This window comes from Melopsittacus undulatus, chromosome 5 (genome assembly GCF_012275295.1).
Source record: "Melopsittacus undulatus isolate bMelUnd1 chromosome 5, bMelUnd1.mat.Z, whole genome shotgun sequence".
Classification (NCBI taxonomy): Eukaryota; Metazoa; Chordata; class Aves; order Psittaciformes; family Psittaculidae; genus Melopsittacus; species Melopsittacus undulatus.
Genome location: NC_047531.1, coordinates 35,126,923 through 35,152,629, shown reverse-complemented (window position 1 = coordinate 35,152,629; position 25,707 = coordinate 35,126,923). Strand labels below are relative to the sequence as shown.

The window sequence follows — 25,707 nt, the reverse complement described above, 5'->3', positions numbered from 1 at the left end:
ACATTGACTTAAATTCAAATACAGTAAATCAACACAGCTTCCCAGCATTGACATTAAAACACAGGTTAAGGGTATTTCTATCCGTGTAGCTTGTCCTAAGAAAATAATTTTATCAGGATTCACTTTTTTGGCCCAGGTTTCCCTCTAGATATGGTTGGATGGTCACAAGCAGACATGTACGTTCCTAAAGATATAGAAGAGACAACAGCATCACTGAAAGGAAGAAACCTCCAGGAGAGGCTGAAAAACTGGAATTACACATGGCTATGTAAAGCTCAGCTGTCCTGTCTGCATTTCCCCTGTGCATAAATAGGAATGTGAGTTCTCCCAGCTTTTTGCCAGACTAAGACAAAGTAACTGAAGCCACTTGCAGTAGTCTGAGGTTAAATTAAACCACCATGGGACCTGGAGAGGAGTGGACTCTGTACCAACCTGTAGTGGAAATTCCTCATTGGGTCTGAGGCAAAGAACATGAATAAGAAAGTCAGAAGAGTGGATGCATACAAACGGCAGCAGTGCATAGGAAAAGGCAGGGTGTTTCCTAGCAACACCAGCTTGAGGATGCTTAGTTTCGGTTAGCATTTTGTGACTAATAGCTGTGATTTTTATCTTTGCTGCTTCTCATTCGCCTACCTGTGCTGAAAGAGAGAGAAAAAGCAACAGGGAGTGTAGGATAGGCTCCATCTGTGCTAGACCACATGTCTGAGTGAGACCTCTGGGTGTGAGGGACCTGCAGCACTCTGAAACCCGATGGGCTGAGACTATCTCTTGAGATGCTCATTTCTGCCACGTGTGAAGTAGCTCAGACCCGGACATGGTGCTTCACGCAGCTAAGCCAGAGCACATGAGTTTCTCCACTGTGTTTTGGCAGTTCCCTCTTTCTTATCTCCATTGTATGTGCTCCAGGAATACCCTGTGTTTCAGTCTGCTCTCAGTATCATCAGTGAGAGACCCTTGACTTCACTGCTAACAGGGCAGAGCCCTTTCATTTATTTATTTATGGATTTTGTCTGTGGCTTTATTTACACCCTGTCCCCAAAGAATCATGTAGGAAATCAGCTTCTGTGTGTGTGTGCGTGTGTATGTACAGGTCTTGGCATATCGGTACCTCTGTTCACCTATTGCAAGGTAAATAATTGATGATTTTATGTTTGTTGGTAACCTTCTGGAAGATGCCTTCTACTGCTTGGGTGCTACAAAAGCAACTCCTAATAAAAACTCCAGACATCCCTTTAGGCTATATCTATGACCAATACAGGGTTGATGCCAGCATCAGCTAAAGGTCTGACCTGTGGTTTCTGCACAAACACCTCAGGACCATGTCTTTAATCAAGCGCTCAAGCTCTGCTTTCCCCATACAGACCCTGTTCACTTCTCCCCAGCCTGTCAGTACTTCCAGAGCTCAGCCTCTCTCATCCTCCTGGAGAGCTCCATGTGTTTTAAGTCCAGTTTCCTTTCTGCAAGAGGAAAGAATGTGAGAGATGCTTTAGAGAGCACGTAAGGTTTCATGTTGTCCTTAACTCCTCTGTGCTGCCAGAGAGGAAGAAATCCCCCACTTCATGCATATGCTGTAACACAGGAGGTGATGGAGTCAGGGGGAGCAGCTGTGCCCCAAATAACACAGGTTTGCAGTATTGTCCCTCCAGTGATCTGTTTGCAGAGGATTTAAAGCCGAGGAAGAGGGCTTTGCCAGTCCATGGCATCTCTAGAGGTGATGGCATCAGCTCCTCTGTTTAATTCTTTCCCCATAGTTTGGGATCCTCAGAGCCTTCCCCTCCCCAGGAGAGAGGCTGCAGAATAAATCTCAGTAGACACTAGAGAAATCAGGCAGGAGAATGAATCACAAGTGCCCAGCCATGAGAAAAGCTCATGCCAGCCCTTGTACTTCACAAGGACAAAAGCAGCAGATCCACGAGACAAGAAGCCACTGGAAATGAGGCTTCATTCAGTCCATGGGATTGTCTGTTTCTGTCCTACATTCAGTTTTTCTTGCCACGAAAAACTGCTTGGGTAAGAGGAAAGCAAGCAGGGTTTTGATGTACAAATAAAGCAGGACTTGATTAAGTGAAGAGGGAAAAGAGGCTGCATTTATCTGGGTTATTTAAGACTCGGCAGCCTTTGTTAACAGCTGCTCAACTCGAACAAGCAACCTCTCTCTGATGGAGTCAGCACTGCTCCTCCTGCACTGCAGAGCTGGGAAGGTGCCATTGCAGCCGTGAGCCACCCGCACAGGCCCTCAGCAAAGAGGCTCTGGCTGGGAGGAAAGCATCAGACCTAGACTCTTTATGTTCCTGGCCTAAGCTGTAAGTAGATGAGAAGAAAGAGTGAAGAATTATTTATTTCCCTTTCTCCTTAGGTTTAGAAAGGCTAAAGAACAGAAAGAGTCTGTGGGCAGGGACCCAGAGGGATGAACAAATGCAACTAGACAATGAGACCCCAAAAGGCAGCAATTTGCTCTGAAACCTCACCCTGCTCTATCTGAGCTCACCAAGATGGATAACTGCTGTCTTAAACTTTTTGCAGATGTATTGAGTTTGCATGGCAAGGTTTTGGTAGTGGGGGGCTACAGAGGTGGCTTCAGTTGGAAGCTTCCCCCATGTCCAATAGAGCAAGCAGCTCCAAGATGGACCCACTGCTGGCTGAAGCTGAGCCCATGAGCAATGGAGGTGGTGCCTCCGGGATAGCATAGTAAAGAAAGGGGGAAAATGTACAGCTGCAGCTGGAAAAGGATTGAGAATATGTGAGACAAACAGCTCTCGAGACCCCAAGGTCCATGCAGGAGGTGCTCCTGGTACTAGAGCAGATTCCCCTGCAGCCAGTGGTGCAGACCATGGTGAGGCAGGATATGCCCTGCAGCCCATGGAGGTCCATGTGGAGCAGATCTCCACCTGCATCCCATGGAGGACTGCATGCCAGAGCAGGGGGATACTCAAAGGAGGCTGTGAGCTTGTGGGAAACACACACTGGAGCAGCTCATGAAGAACTGCAGTCCCTGGGAAGGACTCACACTGGAGAAGTCCATGGAGAACTATCTGCCATGGGAGGATACCACACTGCAGTACTGTTCTTAAGATTTAGTTTTATTTCTCATTACCCTACTCTGATTTGATATGCAAGAAATCAAACTGATTTCCCCAAGTTGAGTCTGGTTTGCCCCCCTTGATGGTAATTTACCTTGACCCACAAGCCTTTGGTTGTATTTTCTCTCCCCTGTCCTCCTGCCGAGGAGGGCAGTGACAGAGCAGCTTTGGAGGGCACCTGGCCTCCACCCAGGGTCAATGCACCACAACAGATCTTTAACAGAGGCACGTGGGCACCCACCATGCAATGATTTTTATGAGTATGCTACAAGCAGCTCCACAGTAACGGAACTGAAAAACACAGGACAGGGAGTTAATGCCAAGACAAAAGACAGGGGATGCTACAACGTGGGGAATGCTTTCACACTCCTAGAAGCCCATGGCAATAGAAGGCACTCAAAAATCAGGGGTGATGACTGCCACAAGCCACTTGCCAAGATCATGGCACTCGTTCCATGGGATAAAACACATGGTAGAGCGGAGGGCAGAGCAGTGCCAGACCTGCTCATAAATGACATTGATATGTGCACACAATGGATTTTCAAGGTGATATTGGATAATATTATTACAATTTGGCAACATTTTGTTTAATTTTGTACCTATAATAAATCCTAAAGGTATTGTGTCACTCTGCCATGGGAGAAAACATAAGAAATGTACAATTAACTGAATTAATGAGTAAGGTGATACACCAATGAAGCACTCCTCTTCATGGTAGAATGCATCCCATACCTTTTACAGCCTATAGGAGGCAAACAGATCACTTGTGGCAGTAAATCAAGGATAAAAGTCATAGAATCACAGAATACCAGGTTGGAAAGCACCTCAAGGATCATCTGGTCCAAACCTTCTTGGCAAAGCATGACCTCAATGTCCAAGCACCCTGCCCAGCCAAATCTTGGAAGTGTCCAACACTGGGACACCCACCACTTCCCTGGGGAGATTATACCAATGGCTTCTTCCACCTCTACCCATCTAATCTGTTCCACCAGGAGCTACAGTGAATAAACCCTCTTCAACATAGGGGAAGGAAGCTGCATCTTGCCTGTCCAGACTGATTCACTGTTTCTCTGCACCTCAAGGAATTCCTGGTGGTTTGGCTCATTCCTTCACTTTCCACTTCTATTATGACTGTAAGTTCTTTGAGCAGATCTTGTCTTTTTGCTCTGTGGTTGAACAGCACCCAGAGGAATAACCTCTGGGCATGAGAACAGGCTGGGAAAATCCCCAAATGATAACCTGGAAAAATCCAGAGCTGAAAATGCAGTGTGTGCCTTTCTTCAAAGGGCAGGCCTGTAGAAGAGATTGGTGCTGCAGATATGTCTGCTGAGGATGTCCTAAAACTGCTCCTCGGTGCAGTGACACTTGTCCCTTCTGCGCTACCAGAAAGCACCGCACCTTCTGTAGCAGCAATTCTGCAAACACCCTGGGATTCTCTTCCCACTTCCCAAGAAGTGAGGAGTCCTTGCAGCATGACTGGTTAATATCAGAGCATGGAGAGACTTTATAACATGATGCAACATGTCCCAAGTGCTTGGACCCCAGGTCTGTGCTGGACAAGAAGTCCTTCAGTCTCTATAAACACATGTAGCTTTCCAAAGAGATGACAGCTTTTCTTGCAGCTCTCTGGACCCAGGTCATTAAAACCAGAACAATCCTTCCTTTGAAGCAAAATTCGATCTACACCAGCAAACAGGGAAGATGATGGTAGTTCCTCATCCTGGAAAGCCAGACATCCTGATCTAGTTGGCCTACTTGTACACCTATCCATCGTAATTTCCTTTCAACTCAATTGTAACACTGGTGGCAAAGGCATAAAGGACGGCTGTTGTGTCCCACCACTGCTGGGTGGATTTCTCCTTCTCATTAGAGTGTCTTTTCTGTTCCCCCCTCCCTAATCATACTTGGACATCCGTGAGGGAGAGCATGCATTTGGGTAACAGGTGAGGAAGCACTGAGCAGGCAGGTGGTCTGAGCACAGAGGTGTATCAGAGCTGGGTAGCTACCAAGGAAGTTTTGCTTTGTGCCTCTGTTTTCTTCCCTTTTTTGAATTGCCTTGAGTAGACTCCACTGATCATAGAGCTCTTTATCTTCATTAAAATAGTAATGGACAACAGTATTGGTCAGTATCTACCTTGATATGAGGCACTGGAACAGGTTGCCCAAGGAAGTGGTGAATGCTCCATCCCTGGTGGTGTTCAAGGCAGGGTTGGACAGAGCCTTGGGTGACATGGTTTAGTGTGAGGTGTCCCTGCCCATGGCAGGGGAGTTGGAACTAGATGATCTTAAGGTCCTTTCCAACCCAAGACAGTCTGGGATTCTGTGATCACACAATACAAAATATTGTGTGCCTGCAATGCCTGTGAAGCCCTGAAATTGTCACCAAGGAAGAACAGTGCAGTTGTTAGCCAGCATCGCATCCTCCCTCCTCTCAACCCTGGAAAGGTGGAAGGGGACTTCAGTTCATCTATTTGGTCATCTGCTGATGAGCTGCCAACAACTATGTTAATTTTCCTCTGTTGTAATAGGCCGTTTAGGGCCCCAGCCAATGACCAGGGAAGCTGCTGGAAAGAGTCCCACTGATTTCAGTGGCTATTCAACAGCATGCAGCCATATACGCTGAAAATTAAACACAGCTCCTCCAAACTCACTTCACACAGGTCACAGGCCTGTCCTCTGTTACTCATAATTATCATTATTATTGCCATTACTGGATCAGAATTAATGCCCATGAGTGCAGATGGACAGAGATTTTTATTGAACACAAATTGTGCCATTTAACTGGGACTTGCTCAGAACTTGAAACAAAGGAGAATGGTTCCAGATGCTGTTCTTTTCCCTCTGCACCCCACAGCTGCTGGCCAGTTTATGGGGTCTGCAGCAAAATGTGAATTTCTTTTAAGTGACTTGTAAAATCTGTCCAAAAATTCTTTACATACTGCAACAAGAACATAAAAACCTTAAGCTGACCAGCAGAAACTAGTAAAGCTGCCAAAGGAATGCTAACAAGTTATGGGGATGGGGATATACAGTTTAGATGGGGATCTTTAACACTCAAAAACAAAAATATGACTGCTCTGTAGTTTAAAAAGAACTCTGATTTCATCTTTCGTCTTTATAGATAATGGTGGGTTTGTGGGAAAGGAAATAGTTCTGTCAGCTCTGCATGTATCCCATTAACACTTCCTTAACAAAAGGAGCTCAGAATCTATCACCACTTTGATCTCAGTTCTATAAAGCTAATCTTAGCCTTGTTTTTAACATGGACATTTAATTGTGTTTAATCACCTTCTGAGAAAATCAATTTAGTTGACATGATACTGACCAGGACCGGTCAGCAGAGATAAGGAAGAGCTATATTCCAGCTACTCCATCCTATCGCACACACCTCGAAGCAGCCAACTAATTAATGTGGTTACCCCCACAACACCCTTGGGAGGAAAGGAAAATGTTACTCTTGGTTCTTGGGGACGGCAAATGCAAGAAACAGTAAAAAGACTTTCTCAACATCACACAGTAAATCTCTCGCAGTGCATAGAAGGAACATCTTGTTTCAAGCTGGTACCCTCATGCCTAAATCATAGAATCATAGAATGCTTAAGGTTGGAAAGGACCTCTATGCCTAAAATTTAAGGCTACCTAACCTGATGCTGATCACAACCTGGTTTGGTAGTCGTCTCTCCTCAAACTGCTAGTATAAACACCACTCAGTCCTGTATTGAACTCTTGCCCTGCAGAGTATAAACTGCACTCCAGGGCTCAATGAACACAAGGTTTTCCACCCAGAGCACAAACATGAATTTCAGGCATATTTATCATGGAGCTTGCCTGGAAAGCTCTAGGATTGCCTCACAGCACTCTTTGTAATTCATGTCATAACATAGGTCTGCATTATTAACCATAACATTTTATATTTTCAGAGCATCCTCCAGCCAAGGATCTCAGTACAGTTCCCATCTATTATTAAAACCTTTCAACTTTCCTGCAAAACAAATTTGACATCATTTAGGAGATGGAAAAACTGGGACATGAAGAGGAAAAAGGCCAAAAATTTTAAACAAAGTTATTTGAAGATTTTTATATTATTTTCTTTTGGGAAAAAAAATGTTTGTATGTGTAAAGTTCTCAGACTTGACAAGAGTAATAAAGTTATCCAGCCAGCTGTGACTATAAGGGATGTGCCTAGAGATGATAGTGCCTGATAGTCTACTTGAGCTCTCAAAACAGCAATGAGAATATTACACATTTCTTGTTTTATTAGCACAGACCGTGCAACTATCTGTGGCATGTTTGTTCTTACTGTAAAGACCATTATATATGTTTGATTTTCACAACAGACAACAAACCCTTGTCAAAGATGACATGTGCTGGTTCTCTGTTCTAGCTATGAAGAAGGGTTGCTATGTTTCATTAGCTTTTAGCGCCTCCCTACTCCTGTCGGGAATAATCTGCAATGGGCTGAATGGCAGCAAATAAGAACCAAACTGGATCGGCCTGGATGAGGATCGTATCTTCAGTGACACACTGCTGTTAGAGAAAGCTAGATTCACTGGCTAACTCCCTTGGGATACTTCAGCGTGGGCCAGCAGCTCCTCCAGTGAACACTGATCAGTGTCCCAGGGACAGGATGGAAATTTTGTTATTTGGGGTTGTAAGAAATCCAGACTTTGTGATCCAAGTTTGTGATGTGGAATGCAATAAAGGATGCTTTATTTAGCAAGCACTCAAAGGTTCATAAGGAAAAGAGAAAGGAAACTAACATTCTGGATGCACAAGCAAAACCAAATATATGTTTAACATGCTTTATGCCTTTTAAACTATAAAAAAACCCTTGGATATTCTCTAATAAGCACTCTGGTGTAAGTAAAAAAGAAATAAATCTGGCTTCAACTTTCCTGTTGAGCTGCCAAACAGACTAAATGCTGCGGGTGAGTTGTAGCGCTGCAACTATACGCTGCATTTATGCCACCTACAGGCACTCCAGCTTTCCAACACGTCTGCCTGCCAGACTTGGTGTGTGCTTCTTTTGTGGACTGCTGCGAGAAGACTCCACACAAGTGAGCCCTGACCCATGCAAACATCCCGGTATTAAAAATTAACACAAGTCTTTAATTAATCTGGTCAGCTGAACTTGCCTCCCCACATCATTTGTGTAGTGAAATTACAGAGTAATGACAATACTGACATCAGCTTATCAAGTACCTTTTGCAACGGGTGGCAAGTGTTAGAGCAAACCTAGGAATCGCATTCAGCAAATTTGGGGGTGATACACAGGCAAACCCCCAAGCATCGTGCAGTCCTGTGTACAAAATAAGCAATGCAATGAATAATGATGGTGTTGTCACTTCAAGGGATTTAGGTAATGTGTTTGAAGTGCCTTTTTAATGCAAAAAAAAACAACCCAAAAAAACCCTTATTTATGCTTTTATGAGGGCAAGTGATGCGACAAAAGTTTTCCAACATAGACATCAGTATCTCTTCAGGGACTGTAGTGACAGGACAAGGGGTAATGGGTTAAAACTTAAACAGGGGAAGTTTAGATTGGATATAAGGCAGAAGTTCTTTACTGTAGGGTGGTGAGGTACTGGAATGGGTTGCCCAAGGAAGCTGTGAATGCTCCATCCCTGATGGTGTTCAAGGCCAGGTTGGATGAAGCCTTGGGTGACATGGTTTAATGTGAGGTGTCCCTGCCCATGGCAGGGGGGTTCATAGAATCATAGAATAGTTAGGATTGGAAAGGACTTCAAGATCATCTAGTTCCAACCCCACTGCCATGGGCAGGGACACCCCACATTAAACCATATCACCTAAGGCTTCATCCAACCTGGTCTTGAACACTGCCAGGGATGGAGCATTCACTACCACCCTGGGCAACCCATTCCAGTACCTCACCAACCTAACAGTAAAGAATTTCTTCCTTATATCCAGCCTAAACCTCTGCTGATTAAGTTTCAACCCATTACCCCTTGTCCTATCACTACAGTCCCTAATGAATAGTCCCTCCCCAGCATCCCTGTAGGCCCCCTTCAGATACTGGAAGGTCTCCACGCAGCCCTCTCTTCTCCAGGCTGAGCAGTCCCAACTTTCTTAGCCTGTCTTCATACGGGAGGTGCTCCAGTCCCCTGATCATCCTCGTGGCCCTCCTCTGGACTTGTTCTAACAGTTCCATGTCCTTTTTATGTTGAGGACACCAGGACTGCACACAATACTCCAAGTGAGGTCTCACGAGAGCAGAGTAGAGGGGCAGGATCACCTCCTTCGACCTGCTGGTCACGCTCCTTTTGATGCAGCCCAGGACACAGTTGGCTTTCTGGGCTGTGAGTGCACATTGAAGCTGGCTCATGTTCATTTTCTCATTGACCAACACCCCCAAGTACTTCTCTGCAGGACTACCATGAATTTCCTTCTTGCCCAACCTGTAGCTGTGCCTGAGATTGCTCTGACCCAGGTGTAGGACCTTGCACTTGTCATGGTTAAACTTCATGAGGTTGGCATCAGCCCACCTCACAAGTGTGTCTAGGTCCCTCTGAATGGCATTCCTTCCCTCCAGCGTATCAACCGAACCACACAGCTTGGTGTCATCGGCAAACTTGCTGAGGGCACACTCAATTCCATTGTCCATGTCAGCGACAAAGATATTAAACAAGACCGGTCCCAACACTGATCCCTGAGGGAACTGGATGATCTTAAGGTCCTTTCCAGCCCAAACCAGTCTGTGATTCTATGGTTCTATTTTCAAAGCTGGCAAAGTGCCCCATTAGGGACCACTGTCCAGGTCCCCTCACTACTGGGATACTCCACAGCTCTGCTAAGAATTGTCTCCACTGGCTCTGTGCACATACCCAGGCTGGAGATATGACAGGCCATGGTCTTGCTGCTATCATCTCAGCCTCCTTAGAGCTTAATTTCCTGAGATTTAAGTCAGAACACATACAGGATAATTTCCTCACCCCAGGAGACATTTTAGAGTATATACTACTTTAAAACAGCAAACAGTCTGTTGTTCAATAGAGATACTCGCTTCTACTTCAAATATGATGCTATTTAAAGTTATGTTATGTTTAAAAACGCTATTGCCCTTTTGTTGTAATCTCTGTGATATCCCTACAGTCAGCAGCTACAGTGCCAGGGGATCCGTATCTGTATTAAGACCTCTCAGGCTGCCTGCAAGCAGCTCTCGGTGCAGAATGAGCTTGTGGAAGCTCAGTTGTACTGGGTCTGATGGTGGCTGCCCTGGTTTTAATGGCTGAGATGTGCCACAAATTAGTAGAGAAGGGTCAGTTGTGACGCTGCGAAGATTTGTGCCACTGCTTAGTCAGCTGGGAACAATGCTAAGAGGTTTCAGCAGAGCATCTGGCTAACCCAGAGGTGAGTGTTGCAGGGGGGAGTATGGTAGGATTGTTTGATGGAGAGCTGGGCTTATTCAGCCTGGAGAAGAGAATGCTCTTTAAGGGGAGACCTTAGAGCAGTTCCAGTGCCTAAAGGCGGCCATCTGGAAGGGTACTTTTTACAAGGGCCTGTAGGGACAGGAGAAAGGGGAATGGTTTTAAGCCAAAAGATGGCAGATTTAGATTGGGTATTTGGAAGAAGCTCCTCCCTGTGAGGGTGCTGAGGCGCTGGCACAGGGTGCCCAGAGAAGCTGTGGCTGCCCCATCCCTGGCAGTGTTCAAGGCCAGGTTGGACACAGGCCTTGCTTGGAGCAACCTGATCTAGTAGAAGGTGTCCCTGCCCCTGGCAGGGGTTGGAACTGGAGGAGCTTTAAGGTCCCTTGCAACCCAAACCAGTCTGGGATAAGAAAAATCTTTACTTTGGAATGACGCAGTGAAGTGGTATTGCAGGGTGTTTGGATTCCCTGTAGAAATGAGAGGCAAACAATCACCACACGTGCAGTACCACTGTCATCTTTACCATGAGAGGCCATGAATACAAGGTGACCCGCTCCCCATGAAGGCACAGAGAGCTGCTCTGCAACCATGACAGGGCATGAAATTTGAAGAGGCCAGATGGCCAGGATGAAGTGAAATCTGGGTGGATGATGTTAAATTCCCCCAGGATTGATTAAATTTCCCTCTTTACATAGTTGCCACGTGCTTCATTGCCCGAAGCTAAATCATGAGAGATGCCACGGACATAAAACATCCACCTCCAGCTCAGCCTCCATTTGCCATTCTCCATCAACCCATTTCCTATGCCCAGGCAGCCAACAGCATCCAGCCAGGGAGGCAGCAGGGCCAGGGCAGTGACTGTGCCCCTGCACTGGGCACTGGTGAGGCCGCACCCCGAATCCTGTGTTCTGCTCTGGGCCCCTCACTGCAAGAGAGACATTGAGGTGCTGGAGCGGGGCCAGAGAAGGGCAACGGAGCTGGTGCAGGGCCTGGAGCACGATGGGGAACGGCTGAGGGACCTGGGGGGTTCAGGCTGGAGAAGAGAAGGCTCAGGGGGGACCTGATGGCTCCCTACAACTGCCTGACAGGAGGATGGAGCCAGGAGGGGGCTGGGCTCTGCTCCCAAGGAACAAGGGATGGGACAAGAGGAAACAGAGCCAGGGTTCCGACGGCGGCCCCGGCCCCGCCAAGCCGTCCATCCCCCCCCCACCTCCGAGTCTGCCCCGTTGCCATGCGTGATGACGTCCCCCCATTTTTTTTCTCATTGGCTGTTCAGCCCCGATGACGACACTTCTAAGCGCGCCTCTCCGTGATTGGTTGAGGATTGAGCGCGGCGCGGGCTTTGATTGGAGGCGGGGGAGAAGAGAGGAGGGGATTGGTTGGGCGCGCGGTGCACTGTGGGGCGGCGGGCTGTGGCGACAGGGAGGTGCTGATGGCGGCCATTGGCGTACACTTGGGTGCCACCTGTGCCTGTGCTGCCGTATACAAGGTGAGGGGAGCCGGGGAGAGTAGGTGGTCTGCCATCCCTTTTGGTCCTTTGGGGCGCTGCCGGCTCATGGGGGGTGTCTCTGTTCGCAGGATGGCCGTGCCGACGTGGTTGCTAACGACGCTGGGGACAGGGTCACTCCTGCGGTGGTTGCGTTCTCGGAGAGCGAGGAGGTGAGGCTTCCCTTGTGTGTGGTGGTTTGGGGAGGGAGGGACGGGACGTCCGTTCTGCCCGGTGCTCACTTCTGTTTTCCCTTCTTTTCCATGCAGGTTGTTGGCTTAGCTGCAAAGCAAAGTAGAATAAGAAATATTTCAAATACTGTAGTGAAAGTGAAGCAGATCCTGGGGCGGAGGTAAGAGAACGGGTGTGAAAGGGAAGGTGATAACGGTGGCTTTCTCTGTTAAAGCTGGTCTGTGAAATGTAAGCTCAGCACTGGTTTAAAGTCATCTTATTTTGGTGTGCAAGTAATAACAGGAGGGTAAGTCATCTTGAAGATTTATCATATTATGAGCTTGTCATTCTATATTTAACTATAGGAGTACAGAGATGTAGGATTTTGTGTCTGAATTTGCAAAAATCAGTTTGTGAAATTTAGTAATGAGTTGCATATATTCTTTTGATACACACTGAAGTTTCTTCACTAAACCATCTTGTTCTTACTTGCATGATTTTCTGTGGCTAAAACCCACTGCAGTTTTACTTGCATTAAATTTTGTATTGCTTTAATTACAACTGAAACACACTGATGTAACCTGTTGTCATTCTTTAGTTAGTGGAGCTGTGACAGTTTGTGCTTGCAGGTGGGGTGATACTGGAACTGAACTTGTTGGTTCAGGTCTAACATCAAAACATGACAAAACTAGGTGATAACCTGGCTGTGTGTTAGAGCCCATTCACTGAAAGGAGTTGAGAAGGTGATGTTCATTCTGATGTATTTCTTGGCACTTTCCAGATGTGTAACCTCACACAGGTCATAGATGATTAAGGATGGTCAGTTTATTTCTGTCACTTTATTTCAGTGAAGGCAGTGAAAGTGCCACTGAAATCTTTTATAATGATTGTTTGGGATAGCAGCTTAGAACAATATGTTGAAGTTTGTTTTCCCTTTTTGCTATGTTTTCCATCATTGGTTTGGGGAAAGGAATTTAAAAGATACCAGCAGTCAGAACTGTTAGTTTTTTTTTCTACATGAATGTATTCATACACTGGAAATTTTGGTTGAAGTAGATCTTAATCTGCTGTAGATATTACAAGTAACATCAGCAAGATGAATTACCCTTGAGCATATGATTGATTTTGTTATTTTCAATTTGTTTGGGCAGCTCTGGTGATCCACAGGCAGAGAAATACATTGCAGAAAGCAAATGTTCAGTGAGTATGGTCTATTTTTTCTGTTTTTTTTTTCCAGAATAACTTGTATCATTTAATACTTTTCGTGTTGTTATTCGTGCCATGCCATGTTTGTGTTCTGCAGTGAGGTCCATTTTCTGCTACATAGAATGTTTCTCTTTATAAAACAGAAAACTTAACCATGGTCTGAGATCTGCCACTATAACCCAGTCCAACAGAAAAAAATACAGCTCTCTCTTTGCTATTCCAAAAGGGACAATTCTTAATGTATCTGGGTAGTAGCATCGTGGTGCTTCTTAGCAGGCAAGTACATTTTGTTCTAAATGTTGGCTTTGTACTGAGTAAAACTTAATAAGGAAAAGAAGTCTGGAGTCAAATGCAGTTCATATGAATGTCACTGTCATATGTGATGGGTAATGCAATTTATTTTGTGAATCACTGATAGCATCTTGGAAGCATTTATTCTGTCATCCTAGAGTTTGAACACAGTATTTACACAGTCTAGTGCTTTTCACTTTGAGCAGAAACTAAATTGAACGTTGCTTTTTGTTGGAAAACAGGTTATGTGTCTGACAAAGGTTTGTTGGTTTTGCTTACAGGTAATTGAGAAGAATGGAAAGCTTCAATATGAGATAGATAATAAATTTATTACCCCAGAAGATGTGGCAAAACTAATTTTCAGTAAAATGAAAGGTAAGTATAAGTAAAATCATAACATGTTTTAGTTAAAGCTGTCCTCATATTTTTAAGATGTATACTGTTTCTTTTGTTTTTAATCAATATGTTCTGCCTGTGCTTATAAACAGAAACTGCTCAGTCTGCATTGGGCTCAGATGTGAATGATGTTGTTATCACTGTACCATTTGATTTTGGAGAGAATCAGAAGAATGCCCTTGGGTAAGAGGATTAAGATTTTCGTGTTATTAAATATGCATAAAGCAGAGCAGGTAGCAGCTCAGCAGTGGGATTTCTCCTGCTGGACTCCTGTCAAAACATTGGGATACTATTTGAATTGGGAAATTTTGAAAACAGGAGATTAAATCCTGACATTAGAAACTTTTTAAGGAATTCCTTGTTGTAACCAAAAAGAGATTCTGAGTCAACTGAAGTGAAAGGGAGTATTGGTATCATCCAGGATAGAATGTAATTTCAGATACGGCTCTTCAGTGTCTCCTGGGGTATGCAAATTGTTTTTCAGCCACCCTCCATAATTTTCCATCCCTTCATATAACACCAAACCAAGTGGTGTTCCATGGCTATTGAGAACTGTTTTGTCAGAGAGTAAATAACTGAATAGACAACTAGTATCCCACTTGGAAGCTCTGTTGGAAGAAGTTCTGTAAAAGTCTCTCCATATGAAAACATAAGTAGACTTTAAACTGAATAATTGGCATCTTCTGTTTCTTGCTTAACTGTCAGGAGTTACTTAAAATGCATTTGAATTTGGTCATAAAACACTGATGAGCTGGGAGTTTGCAGTATGTATAATGAAACTAATGAAACATCCTGTTGCTTTGGTGTACAAGTTTAAAAATTAGTTCAAAATGGAGAAGAAAACTTACAAGAAAACATGTAAAGAAAATGTTACAAGTGAGGTGTGATGACTTGATTTGGAAATAAAACCAATTTTCATAGCATGATACCTGCTGAAATAATGTTCCAGGAAGTTTTAGAACCACATCTGAAGATAAGTTACCAAGTTTGATTGAAGGTGGGTTTTCTCATCCTGTAGTTGAGCGAGGTTGCTATTTATATTGGGTATGTAGACTGATATATCAGTGTTTCCTTTGATAATGAGCATGCAACAGATCCAACTCTATGAAGAACATGGTAGCAACTGAACATCTCGGTACCTTTCTTTTCCAGTCACTTAGCTTTATTAATACCATGCTGTAAATAAGGTCTGAATCGGTGACATATGTAGTTCAGATGAAATCTTAATAGCATGCATGACTATAGTGAAATCATTAAAATAAAACGAACTGTTCCCTTATCACAGGGAAGCAGCTGCAGCTGCTGGATTTAATGTTATGAGATTAATTCATGAACCATCTGCAGCTCTCCTGGCTTATGGAATTGGCCAAGATTCACCCACTGGGAAAAGGTAAAATCCTGGTATTTTACTTCTTAGATTTAAGCTGCTGTACTTAAGTCCTGAGAAATCTCAAATGAGGGCATGCAATGCTGCCTTAGCAGTCAACACACAATCAATGATTGGAGACTTGGTTTTCTCTTCTTTTCTCGGTAAAGCCAATAACAATTTAGAAGCTGTAAATCCAGAGTGGTTTAAATACCTTTGTTTTGGTTTTTATTTTGTCTTTAAAGATTTGTCCCCAGATTCTGTCTTGCTCTTTAATGAGCTGATTGGCTTGAAGAAAAATCCATCCCTTCTCAAACAGATTTGGGCATAGCTGTTTTTTAAGTGAGGGAGATGGGGTCATTTACATACACTAGCAGAACTGAAGCGTTGTTCCTGAGTTCAGAGGTTCATTGGGTTTCCCTTATGAATATTTAGATAATTCACATAATTTTCAAATACTGAAGACTGCTGTCAGTTCAAACAGATGGGTTTTGTCTTGGTATTTTTTTACCCTTCTCATACAATTCTTGCCTATAACTTTGAATGTAATGTTCAATTCTCAGTTGTATTACTGGAAAAATGCTGACTGCTCTCGCTGTTCTTCAGGGAACATCGTCAAGTAGTCTGTAGTACTAAGATGCATTAAATACAAACACCCCAAGTCAAAGTCGCTTGACAAAACTGGTTAAAACCTGCAATACATGATATGTCAGTAATGTTTTTAGACAGTGTATCAAAGTTAATATAATTTTAGATGGCTTATTAATGCTATTTTTTTTAATGGCAGCAATGTGTTGGTTTATAAACTTGGTGGAACATCACTTTCTATCACAATCATAGAAGTGAACAGTGGGATATATCGTGTGCTTGCTACAAACACAGATGATACCATTGGCGGTGTTTGCTTCACAGAAGCTCTAGCACAACACTTAGCTTCTGAATTTCAGAGGTAGGTACTGCGTACCAAGCATGTTGCTGTTAGTACAGGAACTTCATTATCTGATGCTAGATTTAAAAAAGATGGTGTCAGATGTAGCAGACTGTCTGTGAGTGAAGTGGCTCAAAGATATTAGAGGAACAGTCAATCATTGGGGGCCAAGGAGGAAGACTGGGAAATACTTGGATTTGGGTTGATGTTGCCTGAAGTTGGTGCTTAACTATAAGGGCTCAGCTAGGAATCAGTCTGTTTCAAGTGATGTATGTGACTACAGGCTGCTTGTGTCCTTTCAGTTACAAGTGTTTTGGGATGGCAGGAAGTTTACCTGTGTGGGTTTTGTTTGGTTTTCTTGTTGGCCTGAGGGACTGTGAAGGGGGTTGGGTTCTCAGACTGAAGTCTGTGTGGCACATCATCCTGTGATGAACAAATATGAACAGATGCATTACCATTAACTCCAGTGAACTTGAGGTAGTCAGTTGCATAATTCCACAGAAAGAGACTGTTTGCATGAAATGTACTACTTTGTGAGGTGCCTCATTTTTAGTGTTTTATTTCTTCTTATCTGTGGTTAAAATGGGTTAACTGGCAGGCCTTTTCTAGCTTTTCTTTGCAGTTATGGGATTTGTTCAGCTGAGAATCTGTTCAAAGACTCAAATCTGTATGAGCAACACTAATGCCCAAGGTCAGGGTGTCTCTGCACAGTGTTCTTTGGTTGAAATTGAAAGGCACTATTTTTTGTGAGCTTTAAATAGTGGCATTGTAAATAATACTAGCATGTCTACAGAAAAAGAAGTTCAATAGCTTTAACCTGGTTTTCCTTTCAGAAAGTTAGCCTGATCACAGAAATTCCTGCATTTCTAAACTGATACCTCTTCTTTTTTGTAATCTAGGTCTTGTAAACATGATATTAGAGGAAATCCCAGAGCCATGATGAAGTTAATGAACAGTGCTGATATTGCAAAACACTCTTTGTCAACCCTGGGAAGTGCAAACTGTTTTGTGGATTCATTGTATGATGGATTGGATTTTGATTGTAACGTGTCCAGGTAAAATGAATTTTGAAGCTATTGCCTTAATATAAAATGAATGTTGTGGTTTAACCAGGACAACTATGCTTGAAATCCTTCTAAGTGGTATCTAGTATGTTCAACAGGATTTTCTTTTGGTGACATTGATTTTAGAAACGAGATAAAGCAACTTGCTTTCTCTCAGCTTTGTTTCATGTTGATGGTTCTGTAGTAGTTAGGGTAGTAACACTAACAACATTGCCATAACGGTTAGAAAGTAAAGAACAAAAAGGCACAAGGAGGCCTTTGGGGTCTGGTTGTTGATGAAAAGGGAAGTAGATACTGTCATGACTCAAGGTAGTTCCACCCCCTTACTGGTTTTGTTATCATAGAATGCCTTGGATTGGAAAGGACCTTAAGATAATCTGTTTCCAACCCCCTGCCACAGGCAGGGATGCCTCACACTAGACTGTGCCACACAAGGCTCTGTCCAGCCTGACCTTGAACACTGTTGCTGCTGCGTTTTCCTTAAACAGGGAAGGCGTTTGGACTCCTTAATCTAAGTGAACTCTGGAGTGATAGGAGTCATGGATGTCTTGATGTTGACTCTTTTTGACAGCTAGGAGTAAAAGATGTTCTGTGTCTTTTTGCTCATACTGTTGTGTTCTCTGAGCCTCTTCTCTCTTGAGGTGATCTCTCATTGAGTGGGATATTCAGATAATTTTGATTGCTCTTCGAGCCAGCAGCAGCTTTGGCAGAATAAACCACTCTTCAATTCCAGAAGTGTGCATCCACTACTGCAGCAGTTGGAGCTGGGAAAATAAGGCATAGTGTATTTGCAAGTGTGAGAAGCAATATTGTGTAACTTGTTTTGGCTCAGTGTTGGGTGAGGATGCCAGTCCTGTGGATTGGAATTTGACTGCTGTATTCACACAGGGTAAAACTTCCTTGTCAGGCTTGAAAGAGCCTGAAACAAGCACAAATTTGTTTTTCAAGTTGTTTAAGTGCAAATCGGGACATGGCTTGATTTGCCTCTGGAAATTCAAAAGGCACATTTGCATCTTTGTGTCTCCATTTTAAAGGGAACAGAAGTACTTCCAGGATTGTTGCTTTTCTTTCAGATGTGGATCAAGACAACAATACTGGGTTTTCTCAAGACAACAGTATTGGATTTTCTTTACAGTACACTGAAGAAGAATGAATGTTCCATTTGGGTGTTAATAGTGGAATCAATAGCACAGATATTTTAACAACAAAAATCACTTTGTCAAGATTAATAATTGGGAAATGGAGATTAAAAAAAAACAACAAACAAACAAAAAAACCCAACTCGTTAGTACCACATATAACTAGAAAACCAAAGTATATTCTATCTATTAATCATAGAAAGGTTTGTGTTGAAAGGGATCTTAAAGATCATCTACTTACAGCCCCATGCCACAGACAGGGATACCTTCCACTAGAGCAGGTTGCTCCAGGCCCCATCTAACCTGGCCTTGAACACTGACAGGGATGGAGCATTTACCACTTTGGCCAACCTGTTCCAGTGCCTCACCACTCAGTAAAGAACTTCTTCCTTATATCTAGTCTGAACTTCCCCTGTTTCAGTTTAAACCCATCACCTCTTGTCCTGTTGCTAAAGTCCGTGATGAAGATATTTTTTCATTTCAGGTATTTGTCTCTAATGGATGAGATAACACTGACTGTTTTTATTTTTCTTCATTGTAGGGCCAGGTTTGAACTTATCTGCTCTCCACTTTTTAGTAAATGTGTAGAAGCAATTAAAAAGCTCTTGCAGCAAGTTGGATTTACAGCAGATGATATTAATAAGGTAATAATAGAAATCACTTGGCTGTGGTATGCTTTATAACTCCACAAGAAGAATATTTATGGAGGCCTGTTTTCTTTGCAGACAGAGATTATTTCATTACATGCTTAAGCATTTTTGCTTAGATCCAACAAAGTATATAGACTCAAGATCTTTAGAACTCCTCTCTTTGCTTTGATTATAGGTACCTGAAGTGAAGTATAAGGTGGAGTCAGTCATAGAACCAGAGAATGCTTTGGGTTGGAAGGGGCCTTAAAGCTCATCCAGTTCCAACCCCTGCCACGGGCAGGGACACCTTCCACTAGAGCAGGGTGCTCCAACCTCTGTCCAACCTGGCCTTGAACACTGCCAGTGATGAGGCGGCCACAGCGTCTCTGGGCACCCTATGCCAGTGCCTCAGCACCCTCACAGGGAAGAATTTATTCCAAATATCCAATCTAAATCTACCATCTTTCACTTTAAAACCATTCCCCCATGTCCCTGTAAAAAGTCTTTCTCGAGATTTCTTGCAGCCCCTTTAGGCATGGGAGCTGCTCTAAGGTCTCCCCTTAAGGAACCTTCTCTTCTCCAGGCTGAAGAAGCCCAACTATCTCAGCCTGGCTCCAGAGAAGAGCTATTTCAGCCCTTGCAGCATCTCCATGGCCTCCTCTGGACTCAGTCCAACAGCTCCACATCCGTATGCTGATGGCCCCAGAGCTGGATGCCTGTAGGAGGAGGCTTGGTGGAGACTATTGCTGCTTACAGCTACCAAGTAGGAAGGTGTACACAAAACACAAACTAACTTACATGACAGAGGGGTGAGTGGCAAGCAGCACAAGTGACAACACAGGGAAATTTCAGATACCAGGAAAAGAATTTGTAGTGTAAGGGTAATCAGGCACTGTAATAAAGGCCTTCAGAGTCTCTGGAATCATACCATGGAGGTATGGTCCTGAGCAGGCTCTAGTAACTGCTCTTGTTCTGGACAGAAGGTTGGACTAGATGACTTCTAGAGGTCCCTCCCAGGTTGATGTTATTTTGTGATTAACTCAAGTTTTAAAAATGGAGCTTACTTCAGAAAGCTGATGCTTACTGTAAGAAACACTTTGTTTCAAGACACCATTCAAACCTGCAGGCTCTTTCTTTTCATTTCAAATACAGAAGTAACAGAAATCAGGCAAAGATGATATCAGTTTTATTTCTAACACCTGTAGATGGTAAAATACCCCAGGGCTGTTTGCATTTCTGTATTGCAAGTTATGATCTGTCTCTTATCTGTCAGAGAAAGACTTGAAATGATTAAGGCATGTTTTCCAGGTAGTCCTGTGTGGTGGGTCTGCTCGAATCCCAAAGCTACAGCAGCTGATCAAAGACATTTTCCCAACTGTGGAATTACTGAATTCAATTCCTCCAGATGAAGTTATTCCCATTGGTGCAGCCATAGAGGCAGGAATCCTGCTAGGGAAAGAGAATCCTTTGTTAGAAGAAGAAGCACTTATTGAGTGTTCTGCCAGAGATATTCTTCTTAAGGTAAGGCTAAAATGATTTATCATAGAAAGCTTTACTGCTGCAATGAACATAGAGAACTACTTATGCATGACTGATGTTAGAAGAACAGTATTGTTTTATTATTAATAACTACAGATTGGCTCTAGATCAGCAGTGAGTCATAACTTCTGTTTATTGACCAAAAATTGACAGGAGAAGCTGTCTGATTATAAGGGAAGATGGATTTGAGTCTTTGCTGTATTATAATAGCTGGGCTCTTAGATTTATTTATGTCAGTTGCATTTCTTTGTCAATTTTCTTTACTTGCTGTGATGATAAATGTGGCAGAGAGAATGAACCTGGCATTTCTTCTCTCATGCACCACCGTTGTAACACCTCCAGCTCAGTCAAGTACTTAGGCAAAGGCATGAATTATCTTTGTTTTCTTTTTAAAGGGAGTAGACGAGTCAGGGGCTGACAAATTCACAGTGCTGTTTCCATCAGGGACACCACTACCAGCTCGAAGGCAGCACACCCTGCATGCTCCTGGAAACAGTTCCTCTGTGTGCCTTGAACTGTATGAGTCACTGGGGAAAAGCCCCATGAGTGAAGAAGGTAAATTTGCACAGGTGAGTATATGCGCGTTCACATGCACCTTTAGTATCAACCACTTTGAAATCAAGTAGATCTGAAAAGAACCTGGACCTTACCACATCCCTACCAAAGCTTCTGGTTACAAAATTAGAATGAGATGTTGTCTCATCGGAAATGGTCTTTAAACATTCTCATGTAAAGGTGTTATAAAATATTGAAGCTCTTTTCAACAACATTGAAGCTTCCCTTTTGAATTTCTGAATGTCTGACAGTGTTTGATTCTTGGCACCATTGTAGTAAGCTCATCTGGGATGACTGATTGTAACCAGTCATTCCAGTAGCACACAGATGTATAACATTCTAGAAATATGGCTGCTGGAGGTGATGGTTTAGCAGGTGTCTGTACTGCTGGTCACTTCTTGATCCTTCCAGTCCAGTCTTGATCCTTCCAGTCTTCCTAGATTGGACAAGATCTTGGTATTAAAGACCACATTTGATTTTTTTTCACAGTAGTAAAATGATTAAATCCTCCCCCAGTATAAATATAATTACTCAGGAGACAACCTGTTGGGAGAATATGGCTTGTTTGAAATGGTGACTATGGGCTCACATTGGCTTCAGGACCCTTAAATCGCTGAGGAGGGTGCAGATGGGGCTGAAATGGATGGAATACTTGAGAAAAATGTTATTCCACCTCAGTCCTGGCCAAAGATCTTCAAGGGGGTAGGGAAAGGATGTTCCCTAATAATTACAGAACTGATCCTAAGTAAAGGAACATGCTCAGCTTGTGATGTAGTCCATGGGAGTTGCAGGCTGTATTTCCAGTTGTATTCCAGTTATCCTGGTGATAGATCCTGAAAGAAATCCACTGAAACAGTAGTGGAAGTAGCGAAAAATAGAGGTTTGCACTACAGGTGAACACAGCCCAGCAGGGCATGCTTGGATGTTGAATTACTAGTATGAGCTGCTAAATAGAAGGAATGGATTACCTTGGCTATTGTGTGATTTCCATTAAACTGCTGTGCAAGGATTGAGTTAAATTCTAATCAAGTTCTTTTTTGGTTTGTTTTTAAATAGATTGTACTCCAGGATTTAGATAAAAAGGAGGATGGCTTGCATGATATACTGACTGTCCTCACTATGAAAAGGTACCCCAAACATCTGTTGTTCTGCTGCTTAACTTTCTGTTTCACACTTGTGACAGGCAGCCTTTCCTCATGTTACAGAGTGCTTAATTTTGTGTTGAGATTTCAGGATCTGGTTGCTTACAGAGTCCTGTGTCTTAGTAGGGGTAAATTTTGCAAGTACCTTCTGCACATTCATTGGTGGATTCCTAAAGAAATAAAACTTAACACAGTTTTAAGGTTGATTTTAGCAGCTTTTGAGGTGTGGATCAGTTTAACTGTGCTTGAGAGCAGTCATGATCTCAAATTCCCTGTGGAAGGGGGACAAGGTAGTTCTGAATGCCCACATGCTGAGATAAAACTGAAGTAGAATCTGCATTAGTTGTTAATGGATCCACAAAGGACCTCTCATGCAGCACTCATCTGTGATGAGAACCTGTGGCTCTGTCCTTTCATAGGCAGGGTTGTTAAGCATGAGAAACAATGCTACAGGAAATCAGGCATCATAAATCTTACTTTTTACAGAACTAGCTGTATATTAAAGGGAAAATACAACGTATTTCATGGCAGGGTGGGGAATGGGGATAACATTAAGGTTCAGAAAAAATTTGTTCAGGCCTTAATGGGAGTGCTTGTACTCATTTGAAATAGTCTAAATAGTTTGTAAGTATAGCAGAAGGTGGAATTTGGAGTACTTAGAGCATGTTTGCCTTTCTGAGGACAGCTCTGACGTTCGTATGGCTTTTCTAAGTCACATGAAAGTTGTCTGGATGTTGCTGAAAAACTAAATCCCTACTTTATTTGAGTTCATAACACTTCATTTCCATATGGTAATTATCAGATGTATTAATGTTCTATTGATGGACTTCACCTAAAATACCTTGTTAGTCATGAAAAGATTTGCACTTAGCACTGGTAAGAGCAACATCTTATGGATTGTATGTGCAACTGTGTAGTGCAGGAAACCTGCATTATTTTAAATGGGGGGTGTTAGTATTTGTTAGTACTTAGTTTTTAGTAATATTTAATGTTTAATAATGAGGTTTTAGTAATATTTAAATGAAAAAGAAAAGTTCACTAGAACACATCTATTTCTAAGTATGATGTGTGACATCTAGATGAAGTAGGATTTAGTGTTGCCTCTAGTTCTTGGATTTTGAAAACGAACGTTTTCCCTGTTGAAGTTGATCCTTGGTATATACTTCTAGAAGACTACTTCTGAATCTTAAAAGTCAATTTCTGATGCTTTGTGAAGATGTGCTTATCTGTTGGTTGTTGCTACAGTTCTCAAGAAGAATACTTTGAATGATAATATTGCATATTCTATTTACAAACCTGTGCTAAATAAACTCAGTTACAATATTTAAATGTGTTTCCAAATCTGTCTTCTGTGCAGATGTTGGAACATGCTTTAATATGGAGAGCAAGTACTCAATAAACTCAATTCAATTTATTGAAGCATGTTCTTCCCTGGATATTTTAAAAAATAATTGTTCTTCCTTTTGCCTGTACGTAAACTGTTGTTTATCCTCTCTGGAACACACAGTAACATACTATGTGTTGTGTTGGGGTAGACCTAAACATACCTTTCTCTTTTATCTAGGGATGGCTCCTTACATGTTACGTGCACAGATCAAGATACTGGAAAGTGTGAAATCATCACTGTTGAAGTGGCATCATAGTCTGTGGGAAAGAAGTTGATTTTTGTCTTTTGTTGGCTGTTCTGCCAAAGCACTGACCCCGAGATGTCATTCATGATTCTTACAGGACTGTAATAAGCTGAAATAGTAATTTGCCACAATGTCTGTTTGGAGTGGAAAGTGTGGTGCAAACTGTTAACCAAGACACGCAATCAGTGAGCACTGAATTACAGCACTCAGTTTCAAAAAGGCAGAGCTCAAATCCTTGTGCTTGTTACCAAACCACAGGCAAGTTACATAGTCTAAAGATTTTTTTTTTTCTTGGACTAACTGGGTCATGTACCAGTTGAACCAGAGTATCTGTGACTTTAACAACACAGCATTGAAACGCTGAGAGCTGGGCTGTTGAGAATCCACTCTAGTTATACCAAATTCTACTGAGATCCTGCGTGGTCTCGATGCTGGCCTCTTGAGCGGGATGTGCGTTTTTTGTTTTGTTTGTATTTCTGGAGTTACTGTAAGATTCTTTTGTGGTGTGACCCGGACAATGTGTGTAAGGGTTATATGTGCTTATTTGTTATTAATAAAATACATTTTCTTATGCAGCTCCTGGCATCATCCATTGTGTATGGTGCTGTTCTAATCCATATGTTGCATATATTGGTTTGGATGTAAGTTTGCGGCTTTTTTAATGTTAGGTAGGAGGGTGATAAGGAGATGGAGCAGGCACATGAAGTTATGGGAATAGAGGGACTCAGTCTAATGTGCAGTTAATGGGCAATAGCTCAGCCCTGAAAGTGAAATGTTAGAAGGGCAGGGGCCTGCACAAGAGAGTCCAGAGGAAGTCATAAAGATGCTGTGAGGGCTGAAGCAGCTCTGCTCTGGAGCCAGGCTGAGAGAGCTGGGTTGGATCAGCCTGGCAAAGAGAAGGCTTCTCAGTGGGAAACCTTGGAGCAGCTCCAGTGCCTAAAGGGGCTACAGGAAACCTGGAGAGGGGCTTTGGACAAGGGCCTGTAGGGACTGGACAAGGGGAATGGTTTTAACCTGCCAGAGGGGAAACTGAGATGAGCTCTTAGGCAGAAGCTCTTCCCTGTGAGGGTGCTGAGGCGCTGGCACAGGGTGCCCAGAGAAGCTGTGGCTGCCCCATCCCTGGCAGTGTTCAAGGCCAGGTTGGACACAGGGGCTTAGAGCAACCTGCTCTAGTGGAAGGTGTCCCTGCCTGTGGCAGGGGGCTGGTGCTTTAAGATCTCTTCCAACCAGTCCACGATTCTGTAGTATCTTGTATCAAACTCGGAGACAGAGCAGAGGATGTCTGTCTGGAGTTGAAGAGACCAGTGTTCAATTACCCGTTTCTCTACAGCCTTCCTAAATTGTCTTGAATTTGCAGAAAGTGTATTTCAATTTTCTTCAACAGTTGCTGCATAGCATAGATCTAACCTTACTGCAGTTGCCTGTATTGCATGTCTCACCAGCCTGGGCATGGAGACTGGACTTGTGAGGCTTCCCAAAGCAGAGGAAGTGCTGGGAGGGTCCTGCCTCCTTCCCCGTGCGGCCTCAGATGCCTGCAGTGTCAGTGCCTCACCCGTCCCTCTGTGGGAACAAAGGGCTCTATAAACCTACCGGAGCCTCCCGCCTCTCCCGGCCCGCGAGCCCTGACACACCGTTGCCGCCAACGTCTTTTGCATGCTCCGGGGGGCGGAGCCGCGCAGGCGCGCAGCCGCGCTCTGCT

General features: G+C 43.3%; 1 protein-coding gene across 1 annotated transcript; it reads left to right on the top strand.

Annotated features, from left to right (window-relative positions):
- The first annotated feature begins 11,860 nt into the window (after nucleotides 1-11,860).
- Nucleotides 11,861-24,583, top strand: HSPA14 (heat shock protein family A (Hsp70) member 14). Its single transcript, XM_005143343.4, has 14 exons — nucleotides 11,861-11,954; nucleotides 12,044-12,124; nucleotides 12,221-12,303; nucleotides 13,274-13,322; nucleotides 13,901-13,994; nucleotides 14,108-14,198; nucleotides 15,301-15,405; nucleotides 16,169-16,330; nucleotides 17,209-17,364; nucleotides 19,054-19,156; nucleotides 20,450-20,662; nucleotides 21,076-21,249; nucleotides 22,292-22,362; nucleotides 23,942-24,583. Exons 1-14 carry the CDS (start codon nucleotides 11,898-11,900, stop codon nucleotides 24,018-24,020), a joined length of 1,518 nt encoding a protein of 505 aa, XP_005143400.2. The 5' UTR covers nucleotides 11,861-11,897; the 3' UTR covers nucleotides 24,021-24,583.
- Nucleotides 24,584-25,707: the final 1,124 nt, after the last annotated feature.